Genomic DNA, 26917 nt, shown 5'->3' with positions numbered 1-26917 from the left:
GAACAAAGTAGACTGGGAAGTGATGTCATGTGGGGGGTGGAGGGAAATATGAGAAGTATGAGCTGCCGGAGGGTTTAGGTGAGTTGACCACAGGGAGCAAGCGTGTAGGCAGGAGGTGGGTAGGTTATGATGACAAGGCAACGCCAGCTTTACAGGGTGCCCCTCACACCTCACATGCATCCCCTCTTCCGGGCTGGGACAGCGTCCGCACGTGGGCTCTGAGTGACGCGCATCTTGTCTTCCCAGGGGACAAACGCTTCGAGTGTGCCCAGTGTCAGAAGCGCTTCATGAGGAGCGACCATCTCACCAAGCATTACAAGACCCACCTGGTCACGAAGAACTTGTAAGGCCAACTGAGGCGGGAGGCCCTGAAGATACAGTCCCCCGTCTGTGTCCTGCCTGGGCCCCTGGTGGAAAGGAGGCTCCGGGTGCCCTGGGCCACCCTCAGCCCCTCCCTTCTGTTCTGCGACCGGTCCCATAGGAAGGGGCTCCGTCGCCCAGTGCTCACCTCCTTCTGAAGCCCCTTGGCTCTGCCCTGGCCCTTCCCTCTCACCTCGAGCTCCGGCCTGCCCAGACTGTGGACAGTGGCCGTGCCCAATGAGACGTTCTAAACCAGGACGAATGGGAACCCTTATTTCCAAAGGAAAAACATGAATTTCACTCCGTCGAGGAGCAAAGTGAGCCCCCCCCCGACCCCGTCCTCTCCCCCCAACACTGCCGGAGTCGCATTGTGCCATGCCCCTCTCCCGCCCCTCCCCGGCCCCGCCAGCCACCCAGGACGCCCCAGGACCCTGTCCCCAGGGCACGGCCGGCATCCACCTCCGGGGCTCACGGGGCTGCCTCACGCCACATGCCACATGCCCAGCCCTGCCACCGCCCTCCTCCAGCACATTCCAACTTTCTATTTAAAAAGTCGAGCTATCCACTGATGCCCTCTTTTTCTATGGAGAACGTTGCCTTATACTCTACTTCAGATGATGAACACTGTGTATTGTGTGTGCTTTAAAGTTTTATTTAATTGCTCCCTTCTTCCTGTCCTCGTTACTTGCCTCCCCCACGCCTGCTTCAGTTGAGGGTTTGGGGGCCATGAGGAGCGTCGGGGTTTTTTCTCTCTCTAGCAGTTTTCTTTTCTAAAGGACACAGCATTTCAACTCAAATCTGGATTCAGATGAAAACACCTCCACCTCCTGATCCTCTGCCCTCAACCCGCCCTGACCGCCCCAGCCCTACTTGTGTATAGTGTATATTGTATAATAGACAATTGTGTCTACTACATGTTTAAAAACATATTGCTTGTTATTTTTGAGGCTTTTAAATTAAACAAAAATCCAACTTTATTTTTAGTTGTAACTGCTTGAGGTATGTTTTATGAATTAAGTGACAGATTTGTTATCCTTTATTAACGATGTACTTTGTTGGTCAGCACTGGGCTGACAAAAATTTTTTCTTGCTAATAAATTTAGTTGCCTGAGGCAAAATCTGCAACTTGGCAGGTGCAGCTTCTTTGATCTTTTACCACAGAGAGCTTGGGGGGCGGCGGGGGGGCCTCCAGAGGAGGGAGCCCTGGCTTCTCACGGCAGTCCACGCTGGGACCCAGGCAGGACCTGCCCTCCCGGCCTGAGCAAATCCAGGCCGCAGCCTGAAAGGGACCGCGGCCACACGGACCTCCTAGCGTTGGCATGCAGCCCAACAGCAGCCGGGTGGGACCTCGGGCAGGGCCTAGTGTAGGTGTTCCCGCTTCCAGAAGCCAGCTTTGCGGGAATCAAAGCTGGCACGCTCTGCCTGCAGACTCGAGTCACAGCAATGCCTTCCTTATCAGCGGGCGAGTTCCTTCCACTCCCCAGTCTCGAGAGGAAGGCTTTGGCCTCAGAACCTGTTAGTAGGAACTGTTATTCTGGGGGAGAGAGCTTAGTCCCTGGGGATCTTGGCTTTGTCCCTTCCCAGAGGCTAAAGAGTCTGGAGAAAAGGCAATTTCTTAAAGGGCCAAGATCCCTTTCCAGGGCTGGGACCCCAGCTTTACTCAAGAGAGGACCCTGGCCACACATTCCATTTTTCCTCTGTTCCCTGCCCCAGCACCCCAGAGAGGACAGCGGGTTGATTTTGGTTTTAACAAGTGCTGCAGCTCTGAAATTCTGGTGGGGATCTTGGGGGAGCAGAGCTGTGAGGAGGACAGCAGGGCACATGTTTAAACCTAGCAGGGGCCAGAAGAGCATCCGGGCTGAAGGGAGAGGTGAGTCACACAGACAACAGCATGTGCTTTCCTTTCAACAACGACACCTCTTACGCTCAAAGGGACACAGCCAGGGATGCTGTTTTGCAGGAGTGGCAAGGCTCTTTTTTTTTTTTTTTTTTTTTTTTTTTTTTTTTTGAGCTATCCATTCCCTCACTCTGTTTCCTTTGTCACTGGTGGCCTGCATTTGCAAGCAGATAGCTTTTACTCAGAGCCAATCCACCCTCACGTCGGAAGAAATAACAAGGATATGATCTCAGACGGATCATGGGTTCTCTGCCCCTGACCACTGTACACAAACCCTTTGGGTGAAACCAGACCTGAATGTGCTCTGGCACAGAAGCCTCTCGACCAGCCCCCATCACTCCTGTATCTCATCGCTGCACTGGCAGGAGGAAGACGCGAGGTGGTTTCTCTCACTCACGTGTGGGTCACAAGGCTGGAAAAAATGTCTGGCTGTGTTCTGAACTGGGATTGGTGGAGAGAAGGGGATTACTAATAACGTGGCCACTTTCTGCCCCATCCCCCCCCCCCCCTTAGCTTTGCTTTTAGTCGCAAAGAATTCTCCTTTCCTGGGAGTTGATTCCAAGCCATAGGCTTAATGCTTCATGCGCAGAAACTGACCCAACTCCCGGGCATCCTTTGGAAGTGAGGGTGCCAGCCCCCGGTGGGCAAAACTGCCTTTTGGCACTCGGGATTTCCCTTCTTCAGGGAGATACTCAGGTTCCACAGTCAGCCTCACTATCTCTGCTTCCCATGGGATGCCTGAGTCAGATGGGGAGTGGGAGAGTGTTCTCTGCCCAGTGTGGGTGATGGCATAAGGAAAGAACAGAAGGACCTGGTGGCGAGTTAGCCCTCATCTGCCTTAGTTTACTGGAGAGTTGCAGGGGGCAGGGTCTGTGGATGCCGTGATGTAGCCCAAGCTCACCCCAGGGCACCTGATAGGCCCTGTGAAATCTGGGGGCAGGCCACCCCCAGCAAAGTGGGTGGCCACTCCTCTCCCTCCCCTCTCCGCTGCCCCCTCTGCCCCCTTCCCTCCTCAAGGTCGTTGGCATCAAGTCCCCCCCTCACTGCCCCCCTCCCTTCTGCTCAGTGATGCTCAACACTGGGGCTCTTTGATCCCAGGTACTAGGATTACAGCCTGGAAGGAAAGGGGACTGGGTCCCTCCTTTCTGAGACCCTCCTTCCTAAAGGCAAATCCAGGCAAAATACCTTAAAAACAAACAAACAAAGAAAACAAAAACAAAAAACCCAACTAAGCCAGCAAATAGAGCTCAGGCTTTCTTCAAACCTCAGTCCATCTTTACAATCACCTTCTGAAGGCCCTTTGAGGCCCCCCACTGGAGAATGACCGAGAGCCACCTGCAGCCTCTCAGGTCCCTGTACCCACTGGGGCTCATGGCTGATGGAATGCGGCTGTGGTCTACACGGTGGTGGATTCCAGGAACCCTAATTCCGTGATTCACTGCCTTGGGAGACCTCTTGTGACCTGACCAAGGTCTTCGGGTTGGGATGAAGTCACTAAGGAAGTGCAGTCATGTCGGTACAAGTGGCAACTAGGTTTCCTAGTGAAGGAGCGTAGGAGGGAAAGGAGGAGGCGGGAAGTGAGCCTGGAAAATGGACTCCAGAACAGGGACAGGCAAACCACAGCGGGCAGGGCAGAGGATCAGGGCTTGAGGAGGAGAGTCAAACACTTGTTCATCGCCATTCGGGGCGGGAGGAAATGAGAAGCGACCACAGGTCAGGCCAAAAGCGGACCAACCAGGACTTCTCAAATGAAACTAAGAAGCCACCAGGTCATATTCCTTTGGGCCTGCCTGGGAACCCACCATCAGGCCCCCTCCCTCTGCCTGTGGCCCACACTCCAATGACCAAGGGAGCCAGGGCTGATGCCCTAAGCCTAAGCCTTGGAAAACTTAACATCCCTCCAGGCAACGAAAGCACTTGGCCCTGCTCCCACCAGGCGCAAAACCCCCCAATGCCCCCCCCCCCGCCATGCCTAGCACCCAGGTACAGAGAAGCTTCACAAAGGCAGTTTATCACAAACATTACAGAAGAGCGTTTCCTGGCTGCGACTGAGCAGGAGCCAGAGACAGTAAGGGATGTGGTCCCTCCCACGAAGGCACTTCTGATGAGGCCTGGGGCTGCCCATGAATGGACGTGTTTGGGAATGACCCGTGAGCACACGCAAGGGTTGTGAGGGGTTAGCCACACAACCACGGGCAGGACACTAGGGTAAGGGACAGCCCCCTCTCCAACACACTGCAAGCCTCTGACGACCTGGCTCCCATCTAGGCCCCCCAGTGACCACACTACTCAGGGCTCAGGTATCTGCTGGCTGAGTACCAAGTACCCACCCTCCTGTGTGTCCTCAGTGCACCCCAAGGCTGGACCCAAGAGTGCCTGAGCTTAGGGCCCCCAGCGCACCCCATCTGGCCTGCCATTGGCCTCCTGGAAGGCTGGGCGCTACATTTTACCGCATCACGGCCACCTTCTTGGGCCTCCCACCTCCTGCCGTCCTCCTTAATTCTCCCAGGCCCTCTTCCCTTCTCAGACATCTCATCCTCCCCCATGGCCTCAGATACCACCTCGGCGGCTCATGACGCCTAACCCAGTCTCATCAGCCTAGACCTCCCTCTCTAAGCTCCAGACATGATTATCCAACCTGGCCAAACATCGGTGTCCCATAAACCCTCATGCTCCATGGGTCCAACTGGCTTCATTTTCCCCCCAAAACCTCCTCCTCCAACATGCCCCACTTCAATGAACAGCACCACCCATGTTTTCTAAAGTTATCATGGTGGGTGGATTCCCTCCCCTCCGGCGGCGCCCCAGACTCCGGCACCAGGCTCCCGGCTCCCAGCTTCTCCTTAGACAACACTGCCGAATCTCTCAACGTCTCCCTGTCACTGCCTCGCCCTCCCTTACCCACCCCCACTCGGTCACCAGAGTCAGGTCCCCAAACACAATCACTGAGGTCCAAGTGAAATATATAATTCAACCAAACAATTAGACTACAAGGTGACATAAGGACATAAATGCAAAGCCCCGGAAGAAAACAGGCGAGGCACAGTCCCCAAACCCGTACCCAGCCCTTTGTTTCATATTGAGAACCAGTGTGCCTCCTCCGTACAGTGAAATATTACAATACGTTCTCTTTTCATTTAAGACTCTCCCGAGGAAAGATTAATAATTTTACAAGTTGGGGGAGGCAGGAGGGTGGCAAAGTGTTTAAGAAAAAGCAGTAACCATAAAAAATTCATTTCTCCCACGCAGACAAAACCCCTGCTGGGTTTCGGCAATAGCAGCAAGGCCGGCCCCTCTCCAGTTTGCGCTGCAGGGCTGTTTTCTGATCCAGACACCAAATCCCACTAGGCAGAAAAGCACAAACAAGCCTGCTTGTTATTTTCAAGACGGAAGGGAAAATCTAAAAAGGCAACCAGTTGCAAACTTCCTGCCTAATCGCCAAGGATGGGAGAGGCTGCTGGAATCTAGTACTTTTTCTCTCCATCTGGTCTTAAAAACAGAAATTAGACACTCTGGTTCAACAAGAGCAAGAAAGATTTAAAAAAAAAAAAAAAAAAAGAATTGCTGTCTAAAAGCCTGACCCTTTCCACTGCCTGATCTTCAGCAGGTTACGAGCCTGCCTACTTGTCCAGCCTGTTCCTCACCATCTTGCTCTAGGAAATCACCTGTTTTGTTCCACATTTCCCTAACCGTGCCCTTACCCACATCGTTCCCTCTTCCCAACATGCCCGTTCCATTGTCTATCTGGCAAACACTTACTCAGTAAGACAAATCAATGTCTGCTCCCTTTACGAAGCCTTTCTGACTGACCCCGGAGACCACTTTCTCCTTTCTGTTCCCCTTTACCTCACAGAGATAACTGTTAAAGTACCTGTAACTCATCAGCCTTTAGATCTGCTTCCCCCTATAAACTACAAACCCCCTGTGGGCAGGAAGCATGTCACTTTCTTCATCTCAGTATTCTCAGACCTAGCTCAGTGCCTGATCCAAAAGAGGTCTTTAACAAAATGTCTACTGAATGAATAAATATCTATACTGAGCTCTTGGCTCTTAAGCAAACCATTCAGATGATCCTAGTCTTGTCCCAGAGTCCCAGGTCCAGGGTAACATAGCCCAGGAGTGCTAAGAGTGGGGCCCCATGAACAAAACCATCTGAGTTGAAGGGTGCTAATGACCGCTTACACAAGTTCAAGTGCATGCACTTGGAAGGAGCGGAGACAGCAACGTTCACAGGTGGGAAGACAACCTCAACAAGAAAGTAAGTCCAGTCAACTCCCTCAGTCATGTGGATGGAGGAAAACGATGTAGCAAAAATTTCCAACCAGCGGAGAATCCATCGATCAACATCATTAGGATTTGAGACATGTATTATTTCATTGCAGTAAATTGGTCTTCTAGATTCCATTTGGCTCAAGCTACAACCATATAATAAAAGATGATAGGTATCTAATGTTGGGCTTTATGAAGCATCACACTTAGTAATGCAGACACCTGGGTAGGGCAGGAAGTTCCCCTTACCTGGCACAGTCCTGGGGTGCCTGCCTAGATGGCTCTGGCAGCTCCCCTTCCTGATGTTGGTGGAAACCAGGACTACTGAGAGGACTTGACCCAAGGCTGCCCCAGCCAGGTCAAAGCCGGAATGGGTACTGGTAGGTTTTTCCATTTCTCAGCCCTGTGTCCACAGCTTGGAAGTGGCTTTGCACAGTCACTTGCTCCCCTGTGCCCCCAGTTATGGCTGGCATTGACATAGGAACTAGACTCCAACTACCTAGGAAGGGCAAAATGTGAAGAAGGGAGAAACTTGGCTAAGAGGAGGGAGGCCCAGGAGGGGTGGGGCTGTGGTAACCTTTCCATCTAGCAGAACACTGACTAGTGTGAACTCCGCTGCACCATGAAAGGAGAAACCATGAGCACCATGAAAGGAGAACCCAGGGTTCAGAGCTGGACAGGGAAGATGGCTCTGGTCTGGGATGGCTTGATCCCAAATGTCTCTCTTCCTGCCTTTCCATTCAGCAGTCTTCCTTCCCACCCCACAGCCTCTTCCTGACCCCACTGCATCTCCCCAGACTCCAGAGAACCCCACTCCCACCCCACCCCTGCCCCCCTCCCTGCCCCATAAATACAATCAGGCACAATACACAGTATCCATCCTGTGCGACCCACAACTCACTTCAACCTCTCCCACCCAGTTTCTCCTCCTAACTAAATTGCCCCTCCTGTGTCTCCCTATCACCTGGCCTCAGAGTCTGGTCCCTAACTCCGTTTTCCATTTGTCCTTTCCCTGCCCCACCAGCTTCCCTCCAGGGGCTACTTCCTGCACTAGGCTTGCCTCCAGGCACCTGCTAGGAGCCAGCCATTTAACACTGACCACTCCCTTTAAGCCCCCAGTGACTCATTCCCCGCTCCCAGCCTGGGCTGCTGCCGTCCCTATACCTTTAACAAACCTCCACGTGCATGTTAACGGCGGTGACAGCATTTCCTTGTGTCTCTGCTCCCGCCCCCGGAGGCGCCGCCCATTGGCTGCTGGGTTCTTCTGCTCTCGCTCTAATTGGCCTCGCTCCCGCAAAACTCCAACCAATGGCCTCTCGGCGCCTGTCTCCCTCCTCCGACCCTGAGCGCCCATTGGCTCTGAGGACTTAGTACCTGTTAGCCGGGCTTGGCAACTGGAGAATTCTTCCTTCCCCCGGGTAAAGTCCCAGGCTGAGAAATTGGTTCCGAACCCAACGGAACCTGGCGCCGGGCGACGCCGGGTCACGTGGCTGGCGGCCTCATGACGTGCGGGCTGCGAGGCGTCACCGCGACGTTCGGGCAACCTACCGAGCGGCCCCTACCTCCACCACCTGTGCGGTGGCGGTGTCGTCATGGACCTGGGACCGATGCGCAAGAGTTACCGCGGGGACCGAGAGGTGCGGCCGCCGCCGGGCAGGGCCTCCCGCAGGGAGGGTCCCCGCGTCATCCCCCGAGGGGAGGGGAGTTTGGGGTCACCCGCGTAGGAGAAGGTGTTCAAAGACAACCAACAGGGGGAGGGGCTCTGGGGAAACAAGGATGAAAAGAGGCAGCAGGTCACAGTGGGTACGCGCGCGAGCTCTGGAGGCGGCCCTGGCTGGGATCCTGCCATTCACGAGGTGCATCTCCTTGGGCGATAACTTAACCCCTCTGGGCCTCAGAATTTCCTCACCTGGGAATTGAGTACCTTACTCAGGGATGTTGTGGACTTTGATATTTGCAAAGTGCTTAGAACAGTGATAATCAGCTTCTAAATATTTGATAAGTGACACATGGACGAGGGGTACTGACTCAAGGAGGTGGGGAAGAGAAAGCTCCAGCTCTCACTCACTGCCTGATTCAGCCCCTTCCCTTACCATTTCCAGAAGTTCTTTTGCTTTTTCCTCCTGAGAGGAGGATCCAACAGAACTGTTTAGGAATTGAGGCCAGAGCCACCGTTTCTAAATCTGGTGTGTGTGCGCATTTCCAGAAGCACTTGTTAAACATTTTGTTAAGCAGTTTTTCCTTAAACCTCAGACCTACTGAGAATTTGGGGGGGCGGAGCCCAGGAATGTGGCTTTTTTTTTAATGCTCCCCAGGTGATAGGTTTGACACCCTAATTCATCGATCACTAGCTATGGGACTTGGCAACTTATGCCATGTGTTTGTGCCTCTGTCCTCACCTGTAAAATAGGACTAGCAGAACATGGGTGCTGTTTTTTGTTTTAATGAAAAGTGCCCGGAACAGTACCAGGTACACAGTAAGCGCTGTATGTGTTTATTAAATAAAACTCTCCTTTCTCAGGCATTTGAGGAGACTCAGCTGACCTCCCTGGACCCCGTGAAGCAGTTTGCTGCCTGGTTTGAGGAGGCTGTTGAGTGTCCTGACATAGGGGAAGCCAATGCCATGTGCCTGGCTACATGTACCAGGTAGGCATAGCTGTGGGCCCATCTGTGAGTGGGTACAGATGAAGTAGGAAACTTAGGAAACTCTCAACTTAATGGAATGCAAGTTTATGTTATAGCTATGTTATTAGCATGCTGGGTGGCCTCAGGCATGTTACTTGTCCTCTCTGGGCCTCCGTGCCCTTACCTGTAAACGAAGATCACACTTCACCTAATTCCATTTCAGTAATAAAATGTACTGCCTCGTTTATCTCTGCTCTTAACGCACCTCCCCCCAGCACCTCTGTCTTTCTCATCCCTATTTACCCAGTTCCCATCTGCCCTTTAAGAGCTACATCTCCTGGGGGGCACTTGGGTGGCTCAGTCAGGCTTCCAGCATCAGCTCAGGTCATGATCTCACGGTTTGTGAGTTTGAGTCCCGCATTGGGCTCTCTGCTGTCAGCGTAGACCCCACTTCAGATCCTCTGTCCCCTCTCTCTGCCCTGCGCACGCACTCTCTCCCTCGTTTGCTCGCTCTCAAAAATAAACATTAAAAAACAAAACAGTTACATCTCCTGGAACCTCTCCATAAAGCTCCCTCCCTCTTCTGAAAGCTAGCACAGTGCTTGGTTGTATTATTTATTTAACAATCAGTCATATACCCCATGAGACACCTCTTGTATTAGCCTGTTATTCAACTCTTCCTTTCTCCCCTCTATCAAAGTGTAAGGCCTTAAAGGCAGGGCTCTTGTTCTGTGCCCCTGGATATCCCCCAGAGCTCTGAGCAGAGACCCTGGTATAACCACCCTTTCTGTGATCACTAAGCATTGGCTGACTGCAGTATTGCTGGAGTCCGCTAGGACTGCTATGATAAAATACCACAGACTGATAGGCCTAACCAACAGAGATTTTATTTTCTCACAGTTCTGAAAGCCAGAAGCGCAAAATCAAGGTGCTATCAGAATTGGTTCCTAATGAGGCCTCTCTGGCTTGTAGATGGCCGCCTTTTTGCCATGTCCTCACATGGCCTTTCCTTTGTGCATGCAGGGAAAGGAAGGGAGAGAGAGATCTTTCTGGTATCTCTTCCTCGTCTCATAAGGACACCAGACCTATTGAAATTAGAGTCTCCCCTTTATGACCTCATTTAACCTTAATTACCTCCCTCAAAGCCCTATGTCCAAATATAGTCACATTGGGGGTTAAGGATATGGGGGGGACTCAGGGGAACACGGTTCAGTCCATAACAGGCCCCAGGCAGTGATGTCACACTTGCACCTCTAGGACAAATCCCCGAGGGCAAGTGGGAATGGGTAGCCTGTGTGCCCTGACAGTGCAGAATAAGGGGGCACAGGTGGGGGGTGCTCAGGGGAGCATCTGTGGGGAGGGGTGGTAGCAGGGACTGTGAAATGGGCTCTGATCACATGCTCTGATCTTTGCCCCAGAGACGGAAAACCCTCTGCCCGCATGGTGCTGCTGAAGGGCTTTGGCAAGGATGGCTTCCGTTTCTTCACTAACTTCGAGAGTCGAAAGGGAAAAGAGCTGGTGAGGGTTCACAGTAAATCCTCCCGGGCCTGCAGGGTCCAGCCCTCACTTCCTCCGTCGCTTTCATATGCCATCCCTGCTCCAACCCACTTGCTGTCTGTGGTTAGGCACCGTCCTGCCTGCGGGCCTTTGCACTTGTCCTTCTCTTTGCCGGGAATGAGGGCTGCCTCTGACCATCCCTGTCATCTGTTTACCTAACTACCTAAGTCCCTCCTGTCCCTTCGGCTCTCAGACCCAGGAAAGTCCTCCTCAGTTCCTGTGCTACATCAGTCACTGTTCACCGTCGTTATAACTTATAGCTTTACTTTCTGCCCTTTTTCCAGTTTATAATTGTGGGTTTATTTATGTGGTCATGTGATTTGTATTTGTCTCCTCTGCTAAACCCCCAGTAAGTTCTGTGGGGACAGAGGCATCATCTGTTGTTTCTGTTATTCCCCACCACCCCCCCAGCACCTCTCCTGACGTCAAGCCTAGAGCTGATACTCTGTGTGCATTCTACTCATGAATCCAAAGGAGTAGCCCTCCCGGAGTCCATGCCAGCCCCAAATGCATTTCTGAGGACTTGCAAATCTATGGATTAGAGACCTGGCAAGCCTCACTTTGGAGTCCACATGGCTTTGGTTCTCAGCATAGCTCTACCACTTACGGTGTGAACTTGGGCATGTTACTTAACCTCTCTGAGTCTATCTCCACACCTGTAAAAGTAGGCACACCTTTGAGGGTTTCAATGAGATGCTGTAGTGAATGCATCCGCTGGGGGCCTGCGTGCTACAGACTTCCTGCCTTCTTTCTGCCTGGCGGAGGTGTCCTCCCTGCTGTTCTGCTGGCTGACTGTGAATTCTCTTTCATTTTCAGGACTCCAATCCCTTTGCTTCTCTTGTCTTCTATTGGGAGCCTCTCAACCGTCAGGTGAGTGAGCATTCCCAGGACAGCCTGGGGCTCATGATGGATGAGCCCCGTGGAGGTCCCCAGGCCAGGCAAACATCCCACCTCTCACATACCTCTCAGGGAGCTGGTCTAGTTGGGGTCAGCAGTGATGGGCCGGTGGGTAAGGAGAAGAGAGAGGAAGGAGGCCTGTGTTGGTAGGGAGGGCGGGTGGTATTGAATGCTGTCTAGCCAGGGCCATGCCTGAGCAGGTGCGTGTGGAGGGCTCCGTGAAGAAGCTGCCTGAGGAGGAGGCTGAGTGCTACTTCCACTCCCGCCCCAAGAGCAGCCAGATCGGGGCCGTGGTCAGTCACCAGAGTTCTGTGATCCCCGATCGGGAGGTGAGTTGGGCCCCTCCTCAGTTCTCCGGGTGGCAGGGGCCTTTGCTCCTCCCCAGCTGTCTCCGGGGGATGCCAGGGCCCTCCCTCTTTAGCAGAATGAAAAGATGGTCTTCCTGGGGAAGTAAGGATGAGTAGTGGGGAAACTGGCTTCCTTCGTCTGACCCTCCAGTTGGACTGTGCTCCCAGAGGCCAGCCTGCCTTGATTACCTGTGTCCCCAGTGCCTGGCACACAGCACGTGCTTAGTAAATCATTAGTAAGTGGTCTGAGCCTTCCTCCATTTCCTTCCCCTGGACAGTATCTGAGGAAGAAAAACGAGGAACTGGAACAGCTCTACCAAGAGCAAGAGGTGCCAAAGCCAAAATACTGGTGAGTGATACCTGCTGCTCCTTCAGCAAGGGGCACCAGAACCCTCATGTTTACTCACAACCACCTTATCTGTGGAATTACAGATCTATTTCCCCCTGGTAATCCTCCTCAGAGGCATCCCAGCAACTTCCTTCAAGGGGCCCTGGGATGGGGACTCGGGACGGGGGGCCCTGGGATGGGGACCTGCTGGAAAAACGCACAGAGCACGAACCCGCTGCTTCTCCTTGAAGGGGTGGCTACATCCTGTACCCACAAGTGATGGAGTTCTGGCAAGGCCAAACCAACCGCCTTCATGACCGGATCATCTTTCGGCGGGGCCTGCCAACAGGAGACTGCCCTTTGGGGCCCATGACCCACCTTGGGGAGGAAGACTGGCTCTACGAGAGACTTGCACCCTGACTTCCAATCTGTTCGTGCCGACCAGAGCTGAGGCCGAGTGCTAAGAAGGGTGTGGGGTCTGGAGCCAGACCCTTCTAAACTCAACCCATTTCCCTCCCTACCCCTTATATTTAAGGCTGTCCAGAGTTCAAGCTCCAAATTCTGTATTTTCAGTTGGCTTTCAAGTAGGTGGTCTAGTAGAGTGGATAGACATTTACAAATGGGAAAAAAAGAAATCCCACAATTATGTTCTTGACCTTGAATGTGATTTATTGGGAGAGCTCCCTCAAGAGGTAATAGCTGGTGTGATTCCCTTTTTCTGGTGACCCTGAGAGGACCCCCAGCTGCCCTGTTACCAGTGTGACTGAGCCATACTGCCCAAAGCTGATTGGTTCCAGCGTAAGCACCTGAGCCAGTCTAGCCAATCGTTTTTTCTTGTCAACAATTTGAAATTTGAAATGAAGAGATCCAGAGTCTGAGAGGCATTGTAGCCAAGTCGTTAATGGCAGCCAAGAAGATACAACCTCCAGCTGCTGCTCTTGAAATTCCCTGAGTGACCTTGGATCCCTTCTCCCACCTCTGGGTTGTGCAATTCCTCCTCCTGCCTCAAAACACCCACTATCCTGTGGGGGGTGGGGTGGGGGAGGAGGAAAGGAAGAGGCAGGGAAGAGGAAGGGAAGGAAGGGAAGAAGGAAGTTAGGAAGGAAGTTGTTTGGCGCTTAAACTAGCTAGAATCAATGTCTGTTGCTTGCAACTAAAGGAGACTTAACTTATTTACTTGTGTACCCTACTGATAACTGCCCCCCATTATCTGAAGCACCACGATGTGGAAAAGAGATTAAATTTCTCTGGAGCTCCAAAGGCACCATAAGTGGAAGTTGCACAGAAGTAGATTTCATCTCAATGTGAGGAGAGACTTCAAATAGCCAGGACTGCCTAAGATGGAGTGGACTACCTGGTAGGTAGCAAGTGTCTCTAGAAGTATTCAATCCCAGGTAGTCAGGAGTTTTATAGAAGGGATTCATGTGCTGGTACCTATCAGCCTGGCAGATTTCAAGCAAGCTTTACTTTCCATGCTTGTTTATGAGAATTATATCTGCGTGTATATATACATACATATATATATTTCATTTTCCAGATATAAAATTGTTATAGGGATTATACCTTTCTGACTACTCCTACATCCCCTTCACCTATCTCCCCCCCCCCCCACCTCTACTGATGATGACTCCTAGACACTGGTTTTCTTCCATGCTGGAATTACTCAGGGAGCTTTAATCAGATGTGATTTAACTGGCCCGAGTGTGGTCCGAGCTTTGGGAAATTGAAAAGCTCCCCAGGGAATTCAGTGTTGCCAAAAGTCGAGAGCCTCTGGTTTAGATCCTTGCCACTCGCAGTGTGGTCCACAGACCAGCAGCAGCAATACCACTTGGGAGCCCCAGACTCGTGGATCCCATTCTACATTAAAAAAAAAAAAATTTTTTTTTGACCTTTATTTTTGAGAAAGAGAGAGAAGGTTGGGGGAGGGGCAGAGAGAAGGGAGACACAGAATCGGAAGCAGGCTCCAGGCTCTGAGCTGTCAGCACAGAGTCCAACTCGGGGCCTGAACCCACGAACCACGAGATTGTGGTCTGAGCCAAAGTCAGATGCTTAACCAACTGAGCCATCCAGGTGCCACCCCCCCCCCCTTTCTACATTTAACAAGACCGCCCCCCCCCCCAGGTGACCCTGACCTCCAAACCAACGACCTCCCATCCTCACCATTGGATTCTTCATCAAGGCTGGGCTGAGGCCTGTGCTGAACTGTATTTACTTTTCCTGAGCTCAAGTATGGTGACCAATGACAACCTGAATGAATGGCTGTGGAGGGGAGCCAGGCTGGGTAAATGTTTGCTGTGACTAAGCCAGGACCAGAGATCTATTATCTGTGCACGTTGGCATTGAACTTGCCAACTCTGTGAACTGCTTCATTCCACTGTGTGGGTGTGTGCCGCGCGTCAGGGTCACGAACCGGCTTCTCCAAGGGTGGCCCTCTCGGTGCTGGTCCCCCTCTGAAGCCTGAGTGCAGGCAGGCACAATGCTAACCCTGTGGCCACTGTAGGAGAGGGCGCTGGGGTGCATTTCTCTACTTTGCCTTGTTATTGGAAGCTGTGTATCCCCCCCACCCCCACCCCCACCCCCTAGGTGTGGGCCTGGTTTCAGCTGTTCCTTTCCTGTTCTTTGACCATCACTGTGCTAAGTCCGTAATAAAAGTTCATCAGCAGTGTGTGAGAAGAATATGCAGCCTGGCCTCCTCATCCCCACCACCCCAGGGAAGAGGGAGTTGGGGAATTTAAGCCACACTCCTCTCCCCTAGAGGTTTGGCAGCCAGCAGGGGGAGCCCGCCGCCCAGGGTTGGCCCCTTCTGGGCAGTGCAGGCCAGTTCTGGCCAGCCCCTCCTGCCTCCCCCTTCCCGCCTTGGGTCGTGTCCCAGTGAAACTGTGGTCGATAACCCGTAGCCTCTTGCAGCTCCTGCACATATTTGCACTCTCGGTTCCTCCTCCTCCTCCTCCGGCCTCGTGAAAGCTTGCAGCTGCCTCCCTCCGACAACTCCCTGGCCAGCCAGATTTCCCTTCGGCTTTTAGTATGCACCCACCACCTGCCCCCAACTTAGGGAAATATGTGGGGCTTCCCTGGAAGATTCCTGTGGACATCACTTTGGGGCTGGAGCAGGGTCTCCCGCACAAGGCAGAAGGGCCGTAGACCCTCTCTCCTAAGAGGGGTAATGGTGGCAATGCGGTGCCAGCTTTGGGTAGAAGCAGGGCTTGGTGCCCAGGGCCCAGCATCATCCCCAAGCCCCACCTCCCTCAGGGAACCTCAAGATGGGCTCAAGTGGCAGGTTCCTATAGTCCGGTGTCTCAGAAGACACTCAGCCTTGAAGGCGGTTATCTTTCCCCCATTGGTGCCAGAATCGGGATTCCAAGCCCCAGACATTGCCCTCTCCTCTCCCAAGCGGATGAGAATCAAGAGTGGAAGGGGCTGTGTGCAGCAGTCACGTGCACAGCCAGCCCCGGCTCCAGTCTCAGCTCTGCCATTGCAAGCAAATGGCTTCACTTCTCTCCACCTCAGCTAACTCAGCTGGAAAATGGGGAGGACAGCACCTGCCTCAGGTGATGAGGGGATTGAATGAGGAACCTCGTGGAGTACTTGCCACAGGGCCTGGCCCATTGTAAGCTCCCTGTAAACCTTGGCTATTCACAGTGGACAGGGCTAGAGTATGGGGGTCAGCTCCTCCGTGGGACATTTTATGGATTAAGTAATTGGATGGACCCTAGAAAGTTCCATGTGGTGAGGATAGGGGAAGAGGCCTTGGGGAAGGCAGCACCTGAGTCAGCCTTCCTTCCCTTCCTCCGGCTCCTGGTGTCCCTCACTCATCCTCAGAACTCCCCCTGGCCTGGGTGAGGCCACCCAACAAAGGCCCCCTTGTACAGGTCTGTTTGTTTGGGTAATAAATTTCCCTGAGCCACACTCCCTGGGGTGGAGTGGCCCAACAGCCTGCAAGCAACTGACCTGGAAGCTGCAGGACCACATTGTTTGGTTGCCACCTTGGTTTCTCCCTGTTCCCACCAAGAGCTCCAGAAATTTGTCCAATTTTTCCTAGTTCCCAGCTCCTGGGGCTTGAGAAAGATCTGGACCTAATAGCACAGGGAGCACACTCCTCTTCCTTAAACAGAAACCGTGGGCTATGGTGGAGTTCTTTAATAAAGGGAAACCAATGTTAACTGAGCACCTACTATAGGACTATTTATGGGACACTTAATATTGGCCATTCCCATGAAATAGGTACTGTAACAACCCTTTTAACAGAAGAGGAAACTGAGGTAGAGGTTCAGAGAACTTTTTTTTTTTAATTTTCCCCAAATCACCATTTTTACTAAGCTATGGAGTGAGAATTTGAATCCTGATCCCAAACCAAACCCCTGCGATTTGGGGGTCAGTCTCCAAAGGACTCCTCCACTCTCTTAGAGCCCCTGATGGTCTCTCTGTTGACCAGAAGGAACTGACCACTGAGTTGAAACTAGCCCCTCCCTTTGCTATATTTTCACATTGGGGACTCTTCCTTTGAAAGAAAGAGGAAAGAAAGAAAGAGAGAAAGAGAGAGAGAGGGAGAGGGAGGGAGGGAGGGAGGAGGGAGGAAGGGAGGAAGAAAAGATTTTATTTTTAAGTAATCCCTCCATCCACCATGGGGCTCAAACTTACAACCTGGAGACCAAGAATTACATGTTCTACCAACCAGCTAGGTGACCCCTGGGGATCCTTTCTGATGCTTTATAGGAACACTTTGAGCACAAAGTTCTACTTTACTTACACGAAGGGAGTAAAGGCATTAGAAATGGGCCTCAGTAAATGTAAGACAAAAGCATAAATAGGTTCTCTGCTTTTGCATCATCGTTTATTACAAAGAAACCTACAGTTATTTTTTAAGCAAAATTCAAGGCTCCAGGACTCATCTCTGGGGCCTGTCCCTCTTAAATACTAGTAGGAGAAGGGGAGAAGAGAGTTAGCTGCTCTTAGCTCCTACCAACACTCCCTACCCCCTCCCCCGAGTGCAGCGCCCTTTGAGGATGTGTGCGGAGAGCCATGGGGTCCCTCGCCTGGCCTTCTGCAGCACCACCCAGCGTCCTTCTCTCCCCGCACAGCTGGGCACCAAGTTCCAGGAAGCTTCCCTCTTGTGATGGGAAGTGAGCTCAAGTTCAGGGTCTCCACCTCCTCCAGCTCCAGGAAACCACCCCATCATGTGGCTTCTGGAAAATTCACTCTCAGAATTGGTCCAGCGAACAGTTACAGGTAGAGAAGGTAGAGGGAGCAACTGAAACTCACCCTTGACCCTGTGCCCCTGGAGGAAGTGAAGTCTGTCCGCTCCCTCTCTCCATTTCTTGCCATGCCCACCTCCCTGCTGGCACTGCCACAGCGAGGAGGGCCGTCCTTCCTGGGTGGGGCTCTCATCCTCGGACTGGAGTGCTTCTGTATGTGCTGGGGGACGTGGGAGTACCCTGGGATCTCCCAGGCCTTCCAGAAAGCTGGGGTATATAAATACAAACCTAAAACCAGACATTTCCTGCCAGCAGGCATCAACTGCCCCCACGGCTTCAGCTGTGGCCAAGGAGGCCAGCGTGGCAAGCTCCTGTCTCAGATCCGGCTGACGGCAGGAGTGGGGAGGTGCTAGCATCCTCCTTGGCCCCCTTCACTGTCCTTTGTCTTCCCTGTCATCAAAGAGGTTGGGGTTCTCTGCCAACGTGGCTCGGACTTTCTTCTTCTCCTTGAAGCGGCCCGAATTGGAGACTTTGACATGCTTGCCCTTTGTGTTCTTGTCCACAATCTTCTCCAGGCGTGTTAAAGTTGCCGTCGGGGCCTCCGCCCTCGGGCCCAGGGGGCTCTGCGCTGCCCTCTGTTTGGGCATAGGTGTCGGGGATCTCATAGAGCACCTTGGGTGTGGATTTCTTTTTCCGCAAGAAGGTCAGCTTCCACCAGCCCACTTCGGTCATGGCGTTCCCCGAGCCAAGGGTGGGGCTTTCTGCAAGAGCAGGGTGGGACAGTGAGAGGAGGCAGTGGGGGAGCAGGGGGGTACCTCGGAGCAACCCTCTCTAAACTCCTAATCGTGGGCTATTTCAATAGTCCAGGCCTGAAAGAATTGAAGGTGAAGCTGAATGAACCCAGGAAGAGAGGGGAGAGAGGGGCCTGGGGAAGGGGCAGCCAAGTGGACATCAACAGGCCAAGGGCCGCGGGACAGCCACATACTTTTGCCATGCAGGGTTGTAGGGAGCTTTGAGATTCCAGGCCCCTCAGGGCTGCAGGGAGGTGAACGGCTTGCCTGGGTCACCCAGCACCCAGGCCACTGACACCCTTCCCAATTTCTTCCCACTAGGCCACCAGGCCCTGCCGCCAGGAGCCGGCAGGTGGTTGGCTGGTATCAGATGCGTAGAAACACCCTGTGCATTTTGTTTAGTATTCATTGTAAAATAAATAGGATTTACAATTTTGAGAGTAATTTGGACTTCCCAGTGGGGACCAGCAGGAGTGAAGGAGCCATTGCATTTTTCCTGAGCGGGAGGAAGCTCAGGCCGGGAGTGGGAAGTCCCGGGGACTGTACTAGCCTGTGACCTCTAGCAAGTTACTTCTCTGGCCCTCAGAGTCCTCAGCTGTCCCTTCCAGCCCTAACATTTAGCTCTAACGTTAATCCCTGCCCACGGAGGGAGGCATGCTTTGCAAAGTAAAACATGGTAACGGTAGTAATTATCGAGGAATGGTTCCTTTCCCCACCTAGCTTCCATGAGGACAGGAGTTTGCAGGGGAGCCAAAAGCTTGGAAATCTGGAAGGTTTGGTGAGGCCACAAGGTCCACATGAGATACGGTTTAGACCAGGCTGGACCCTCCATAAGGTACCCGACAGAGGTGGGGCTTGGAGGCTAGAATCCAGGCATCCCCACTGACAAGTGATGCATCCTGGCTTGGCCTCATCTTCTACTAATTTCCACACAGATGCTGTCTGAGCTAGTACGTGTTCTGGGAGATGAGGTTTCCTGGACGTCGTTGCTGGTGGGGGACGGTGGGTGGAAGGTGGAAGAAAGAGACAGCAGACTGAAGGAATTCAGAGTAATGGAAGGGCAGGCAGAGGGATGACAGATCAAGGCATCTGTGAGCCTGGAGAGGGTGGTGGTCTGGTTCTCAGGACTCTGCATGTGGCTGTGAAGGGTCCTGGGGAGGAGCCTAGCCACAATACACCAGAAAGCTAGATGGTCAGGCAGCCCAAGCACAGGCAAATCTATCACCTCCTTTTTTTTTTTTTAAGTTTATTTATTTATTTTGAGAGAGAGGAGGGGGAGAGAGAGCATGAGTAGGGTAGGGACAGAGAAGAAGGAGAAAGAATCCCAAGCAGGCTCGACGCTGTCAGCGCAGAACCCGAGGAGGGGCTCCAACTCACAAACCGTGAGATCATCACCTGAGCCAAGATCGAGAGTCGGACAATTAACTGACGGAGCCATCCAGGCGCCCCGTATGTTACCTCCTTTTAAAAACCAATGGTCTTAGCTACATTCTCTAAAAAGACCAGAAAGTATAACAAATGATTAATAGTGATTTTCTTTATGGAAAAGGAATTGGGGGTGTTTTCTCCCTGTATTCTTTCTGGTTTCCAGATCTTCCCTAATGAGCAAGGATTTTTTTTTTTTTTTTTTTAAGTGGGAGAGCATATCAAATTTGGGAAAAAACAAAAGTGGGATGCTGGTCTAGGCTTGGAATGGGTTGAGTGCCCGTCTCCATGGGCCCCTTGCTGCTGGTGCCCCTGTCCCACCATATACTCAGCCCCCCGCCCAGATCACATGCCTGATGGATTCCTTGCTACCTCTTTGGGAAGCAGATCCCACATTGCCAGCTCTGTCCCTCTAGCTGAGCTCAAGTAGCAAGAGAACCCAGGGGAGATCTTGTGCAGCTCCCACTTAGAAAGCCCAGGGGAGATCTTGTGCAGCTCCCACTTAGAAAGTGAAAGGGGGTGAGAGTGGCCAGAGAAATACTCTCAGGGCACCCTGGAGAGGTGAGTGCACAAAGGGGACAGCCTGAGAGGTTTGCTTTGGCAGCTTGCCCCCCACCTGGGCTTAGCACAATCTTGCACAGAACTTGGTGTTCCAGAATGGGTTTCTGGAAGGAGCTGTGGGGAGGGCACTTGCTTGGCCTGTGGGTGCCCAGTCGCCGCCTGGTCTAGGGCAAGGCCCGTGACCCCACCACTGCCCATCCGGGGTTGCCAAGGAACTCAGAGAGGGGTGGAGAATCCAACTCCTGAGCCGACGATAACCATCTGACTGCCCACCCCCTTGAGAGAAAGTGCTTCTGCCTGTGCCGGCTAAAATACACCTGCTTTAGGGGCACCTGGATGGCTCAATCGGTTGAGCATCCGACTTTGGCTCAGGTCATGATCTCCTGGTTCATGAACTCAAGCCCCACATTGGGCTCACTGCTGTCGGCGCAGAGCCTGCTTTGGATCCTCTGACTCCCTCTCTCTCTGGCCCTCCCCCACTCATGCTCTCCCTCTCAAAAATAAAAATTAAAGCAACATAAAAAAAAAGACACCTGCTTTAGCGGGTGCTGCAAATCGGCATCCACGGGCTTAACTCTCCCCAGAATGAAGGAAGTGACCAGTCACAAGGAACCTTATCAGAAAACCATACAGAGAGAGGGGAATAGACCTTGGACCCTGCCCTGGGACCTCCACCATGGCACCAAGTCATCAGGGCCCTTGTCTGCTGGCCTTGAACTCTGGGCTAAGATGCCTTTTGCTGTCCCTTCTGTCCGAGAGGACATAGAAGCACTGGTAAGAGATGTTTGCCCCTTTCAGCAAGACTGACGTATGAAAATCTAAACAGAAGAGATAAATTAGAGTACTGTTTATTTTACAAAAACCAAACTATAAGATTATTTTAAGTGGTGAGTCACCCGAAGATAGTCTAAAATCTGATTTGCTTTCAATCAAAAAAGTGATGTGATATGGGGCGCCTGGGTGGCTTAGTCGGTTGAGCGTCTAACTTCTGCTCAGGTCATGATCTCGTGGTTTGTGAGTTCGAGCCCCGCATCGGGCTCTGTGCTGACAGCTCGGAGCCTAGAGCCTGCTTCGGATTCTGTCTCCCTCTCTCTCTGCCCCCCCCCACTCATGGTCTGTCTCTCTCTCTCTCTCTCTCTCAAAAATAAATAAACATAAAAAAAGTGATGTGATATCGAAAGCTATCAAACATCGGAAAGAGCGATATACTTACAGCCACATGCCCACGCCTAATCACAGAAGGTCAGAGGAAACGGGGGGCAGGGGGTGTCCTTGGGTTTTCAAGCAGACCCAGCATTTGGTGACATGTGGTGGGGCCATGCGGTCTGCGTGCGCAGGGCCCTTAGCTGGCCAAACTGAGGGCTGGGCCCTCGCCCTGGGGCCCTGCGATCCATGGGATGATAGAAATCAACCCCTGAGGACGCGAGTTAGCTACATCTCCGCTGTTTGCACAGCTTTGGAGCCCACAAAGGGCCTCACAGGATAGCCTGCCACCACCCCCCACCCTGCCTATGACAGCCAGCACCCTGGTGGGCATGTGGCCACCTAGGACAGGCCCCACCACCCTAGCTGAGTTCCATGAACTGTTCCAAGGGCCTTGTCCAGACTGAACCAGGCCCCTTCTGAGCTGGGACAAGTTAACCATTGACAGTGTTGGGGGTGGAGGAGTGGAGGGGACTTGAGGAAGTGAGTCAGCTTCTATGCTTGAAGACAAAACCCAGAACCCCCCAGCCCCTATCCCTCTGCAGGGCCCCTGATGCCATTTGTGCACTCTGGGTAAGACTGGGCTACCCTGGATAGGAATGGAGAGATGTTCCTACCAAACGGCCAGAAACATCCTCCAGGCTGGTGGTGGGGGCGGGGGGTGGGGGGTGGGTAGGCTCCAGCTTAGTAAGAGTTAATACAGAACTGCTCGGAGGGAAACTTTCCCAGAAAGAGCTCTGCTGGAGGCCTGGATTAACTCCAAGAGCCAGTGGGATGAGTCTTGAGTGCTGCCTGCCCACCTAGGGGAGAGATGGGAACCAGCCTGCCTGGGTTCCCCCTCCCAGTTAGTCTTGTCAGCCATGGAAGTGGAACGGAGTGCCCTGACTGGGCTCTGTGCCTTGGTTTCCCCACCCCCTCACCCTCTGCCTGTACCTGTAATCCTGGCTGCTCCGGGCTGGAGGTGAGACCTTCCTTAGAGAAGGAGCTGAGCGTGGCAGCTGCCCGGGAGGGAGACTGGAGGAGGTAAGGGTGCCTCCAGGGTGCCGCGCCAGGCAAGGCTCAGGCCGGGCGAGCTGGGTAGGAGCAGCTGGACGGCAGGTGCAAGAGAAACAGGTGCAGGAGCGGGTACCTGCTCCGCTGCGGCTCCAGGAGTCAAGGTGAACCTGAAACCCAGCCCCTCCCGGCTAAGTAAACAGAAGCAGAGGCCGGATCAGGCTGATGAATATTCATTACCCCAGAAATCCAATCCCAGTGCCCCTGCACCCACCCAGAAGTCAGGGTCCTCCGGGGATCGCCTAGGCAGGAAGAGGAAACCCCAAGGGAAGTCTGGGGCAGGAGGAACAAGGGAGCCTCTCTCCTCAGTTTCCCCACCCTCGTGGGCCTGGCTGCACCCCCCAGCTGTAGCCAAGGTCACCCTCACCCATTTCATGCCCCAAAGAGGGTCGGACCCTCTCCATCATGGACCACATCTGGACGTGGCCCCAGGCACAACTGTGAAAGGGTTAAGCGCAGCCGTTGTTCCCCGTTGGCCGGGTGGGACGTGGGACGGGGTGCACCCTAGCTCCTTTGAACTACGGAGTCGAAACCAGTCCCTGGTTAAACTGGTTGGCAGACCGGTTCCCAGGCTGTCCGCTCCACCCCAAAGCTCAATGCTCCTCAGGCGGGCACTGGGTGGGGGGCTGCGGTTCCCTCTTTACCTGAAGGGCCCCTCCTCAGGGTGGGGGGTGGTCACTGGCCCCACCTTGGGCCAGGCTCTCCAGACCCACCCACCCTCAGACATCTCCATCGCTTAGAGGTAGGCTTCAGGGGCTGTGAAATCAGATGCCAAGTTCCATGTGCGTGGGCAGAGGGACATTTGTTTTTCTGATACTGGACCATGCTCCTATTGTACTCTGCAAAGTACCACTTCATGCCCCTTCCTCCAAACTTCCAGGGGTCCGTTGCACGGGCCTTTGGTGGATGTTATAAAGGGGGTAACACCTGGGGCCAGCTTTCTGGGAAGGAGGAGAGACGGGGCCGTGGCGAGGCTGGAAGAGAGGGAAAGGCAAGAAGGCAGAGCTTGCTCGGGCAGGGGGCGACATCCTCACGGATCCCCTCACTGACCCACCCCCTCCTGCAAACCTGCATTAGCCAAGGTGGTGCGCAGCGTTCACCCAGGGCTGCTTTCGCATGAGGCTCCGAGCCTTGGAGCAGGTTATTTTGCCGCCCCCCTCAGGTGGCCCATCTGTGCTGGCATCTCTCCCCTAGGACAGGCATCGCTGGAGAGTGAGGAACATCCCCCTGTGTGTTCAGTGTCCCTGCAGCTGTGTGTCCCAGTGCGGCCTGGCTTAGATGCCCAATTCACCCACCCAGCGCCTTCCTCCAGGGTCTGAGTGTGTGCCAGGCTCTGAGCCAACTACTGGGTAGAGAAAAGGCAGACGATCCCCCTTTCCTTGGGCTCCTAATCCCCTCAACCAACTCCCAAACTAACCACCTCTCACATCTGCCCTACCATTTCCAACCCTGTTTCTACTTGGTTCAACTTCTCATGGCCTTGTGAGTTCATATTCTCCTCCTTCCTCAACAGCCCCCCTACCTCTAGGCCTCAAGTGGACAGTCCTTCAAAGGCCCCCCTTGGCCCATAGAGGAACCCACTTGGCCCAGCCCTCTTAGGATGGGCCTCTGCAGCTTCCTCTCCCAACGTGCCATAAATCTCTCACTAGTCCCTTTCTCTGCCTACCTTCCTGGCCAAAGAAGCTGGGATGAGGAGTGCGTGCTGTGTTCCTGCTCGGGAATGATCTCCTGTGTAAACTAAGACAAACTTGGGGGGCCTGGGTGGCTCAGTCTGTTTGTTAAGTGCTGACTTCAGCTCAGGTCATGATCTTGCAGTTCGTGAGTTTGAGCCCTGTGCTGGGGCTCTGTGCTGATGGCTCAGAGCCTGGAGCCTGCTTTGGATTCTGTGTCTCCGTCTCTCTCTGCCCCTCCCCTGCTTGTGCTCTGTCTCTATCTCTCCAAAAAAATGAATAAACGTTAAAAAAAATGTTTAAACCAAGACAACCCCTATTCATCCCTCAAGGCCTGAATTAATTATTACACCTCCTATGCCACCAGGAACTTTTTATTCCTTCAGAGTTTGCTCATATGCTATTTAACATGATGTATACCATGATTGATCATATGGGTGTATGTACACACATACATACATATATAGTATTGTAATGATCTATTCATGTATTTGGCTCCCTTAGAGAATTTTATCTCCTTGAACCAAGAATTATCTGCCACAGATTCAGACCTGACATAGTAGGGTCTTAATACAAGCTTTAAAACGCAAATGAGAAATAGAAGTCTTGTCTTTACCCTAAGAAATTCTTAATCTAGCTTGTTTGCCTTTTTCCCACAGTCCCTGGGTCAGGCAAATGTGAGACAAAGCCCATGTGATTTCAGCTACAGCAGGCTTGCTGTTAATTATCATCTTCCCAGGGGTTTATGTGAACTTAGGATATTATTTTGCAAGGTCCGCCTGCCTCTAGTAAGAAGTCTACTTCTTGGGGTGCTGGCTGGCTTGGTCGGTGGAGTGTGCAACTCTTGATCTCGGGTTGTGGGCTTGAGCCCCACACTGGGTGTGGAGATTACTTGAAAATAAAATCTTATAAGGGCACCTGGATGGCTCAGTCAGTTGAGCATCTGACTCTTGATTTTGGCTCAGGTCATGATCCCAGAGTCATGGGATCGAGCCCAGAGTCAGGCTCCACACTTGGCATGGAGCCTGCTTGAGATTCTCTCTCACTCCCTCTGCTCCTCTCCCCACTCACGTGTACTCTCTAAAATAAATAAAATGAAAAATAAAAATCGTATTTTTTAATTTTTTAAAAACATTTTTTAATGTTTATTTTTTTGAGAGAGAGAGGAGACAGAGCATGAGCGGAGAAGGGGCAGAGAGAGAGACACACACACAGAATCCGAAGCAGGCTCCAGGCTCTAAGCTATCAGCACAGAGCCTGACGCGGGGCTTGAACTCAAAAACCATGAGATCGTGACCTGAGCCGAAGTTGGACGCTTAACCGACTGAGCCACCCAGGAGCCCCTAAAAATACAAATCTTTAAAAAATAATATAGCTGTCCCAGGAAGGTGCCCACAGCTTTCTAGATCCATCACTTTCTCTGAAAGCCCCATCTCTTTGAGAATGGACATCCCATCTAGAAGAGAACAGAAGAGGCTAAACACTCATCCCAGCTCAAGTGTTGGGAAGACACTGGAGGGTCAATGAGATGGTCACTACCTGGGGTACAGCAACCAAGGGTCAGGGCACCATTTCCATCTTTATTAGAAGGGGCTCCTCCTGGAAGCACTCCTGCCCACACTCCCTGACTCCAAACTCCAGAACTTTCTGATGCCTGGGACCTGGGGAGGGTGGGTGCAGAATCCTGTTCTCTGATTCCCACACTGCAGAAGGAGCCCAAATGAGAACTTCAGTGGGCAGGATTCGGTGGATGCCCACCTGTGGCCGGCCCCTGGAGAATGCCACCAGAACCAGGTGCGGGCTGTGGAGTCTCTGGCCCACCCTCCAGACAGGGACCAGCCTGGGAAATCAGGCCCCACCCTTGGCCTTTAGGAGATTTATTCTGGGAGGAGCTGGGCTGGGAGGGGAGTTTGAGATAAGGCTATAAACTATGAATATTTTCTAAACAGGCCACTTTATTGCTTTATGGTGTTTTTTTTTTTTTAACCTTTAAATGCACCTCCCTAAAAACCAAGTTCAAGTATGATATTCCATATACAAACATGGAACGTGCACGTTTTCAGAAATTTGCCCTTGTTGAGTGAAGGAAGTAAAATACACCTAGGGAGCCCCAAGGATCTTGGGGCCCTATTGTGGCACGAAGACACAGGGACCATTGGGTTACAGTTGCAAGCAGTTCAGGGGGCCTGATTCTAAGTCCTGAGCTGCGGAAGGAGAGATGACGAAAAGAGCTGGAGAACGTGTAACCCTCCCCACCCCAGACCAAGTGACCCCAGTCCCTACTCATTACTAAATGGCTGCCTGCACATGTCACACCTCTTACTCCTTTCTTTACAAGCAGCCAATAAGCACCTGACTTCAATGTCAGGTGTCATGCAGCTGGGGTTACCCAGATAGATGAACAAGCCTGTCCTCGCTGCCCACAAGGTGCTCACAGATGATGTTCGGAGGCAAACTAAAGAAAAACTAGTCTCCGGGGCTTTTAGCCCAGCAGGCAGACACACACACACACACACACACACACACACACACACACACACACACCATGGCTGTGAGCAAACACACAGAAAACACGGACCATATAGTAATAAACATATGGTGGATAAAAGAAATGGATTATTTGAATGTCAAGGGTAAGCCTTCTTTTTATGGCTATTGCAGGAAGATAAGTAATAGGTGTTCTTGCCCAGAATGAGGTGTGGTAAGAAGAACTTTGGAAAGGGGCAGGGACTGCAAGGGTGG

General features: G+C 52.6%; 3 protein-coding genes and 1 long non-coding RNA gene across 7 annotated transcripts in view; 2 read left to right on the top strand and 2 right to left on the bottom strand.

Moving 5' to 3' along the window:
- Positions 1 to 1485, top strand: part of SP2 (Sp2 transcription factor) — a 28102-nt gene extending 26617 nt beyond the window's left edge. Inside the window, 1 exon segment of the mRNA XM_030297051.1 lies at positions 247 to 1485. Coding sequence (XP_030152911.1) covers positions 247 to 347 — 101 coding nt within the window. The 3' untranslated portion in view covers positions 348 to 1485.
- The window catches only part of LOC115501845, a 37666-nt gene extending 29700 nt beyond the window's left edge, over positions 1 to 7966 (bottom strand). The window contains exons 1-2 of one of the 4 annotated variants that reach the window (XR_003964925.1): positions 7691 to 7731; positions 6776 to 7025 (exon numbers count right to left, since the gene is read on the bottom strand). This is a non-coding gene — a long non-coding RNA (uncharacterized LOC115501845). Of the gene's footprint in view, positions 1 to 6775; positions 7289 to 7690; positions 7746 to 7900 lie in introns of those variants that run through there. The other 3 variants (XR_003964924.1, XR_003964926.1, XR_004342928.1) reach the window with 3 other exon arrangements.
- A 61-nt stretch (positions 7967 to 8027) lies between these two features.
- On the top strand, positions 8028 to 14162 carry PNPO (pyridoxamine 5'-phosphate oxidase). Its single transcript, XM_030297052.1, is given in 8 exon segments — positions 8028 to 8083; positions 8085 to 8163; positions 9048 to 9172; positions 10570 to 10669; positions 11525 to 11578; positions 11806 to 11934; positions 12231 to 12301; positions 12532 to 14162. Coding segments are annotated over 8 exon segments (783 nt in total). The 3' UTR covers positions 12701 to 14162.
- Positions 14163 to 17903: 3741 nt separating this feature from the next.
- Positions 17904 to 21770, bottom strand: PRR15L (proline rich 15 like). The gene is given in 3 exon segments (XM_030297053.1): positions 17904 to 18051; positions 18053 to 18233; positions 21463 to 21770. Coding segments are annotated over 2 exon segments (300 nt in total). The 5' UTR covers positions 18205 to 18233; positions 21463 to 21770.
- Positions 21771 to 26917: the final 5147 nt, after the last annotated feature.

This window comes from Lynx canadensis, chromosome E1 (genome assembly GCF_007474595.2).
Source record: "Lynx canadensis isolate LIC74 chromosome E1, mLynCan4.pri.v2, whole genome shotgun sequence".
NCBI lineage: Eukaryota > Metazoa > Chordata > Mammalia > Carnivora > Felidae > Lynx > Lynx canadensis.
This window is presented reverse-complemented; position numbering and strand designations above follow the sequence as displayed.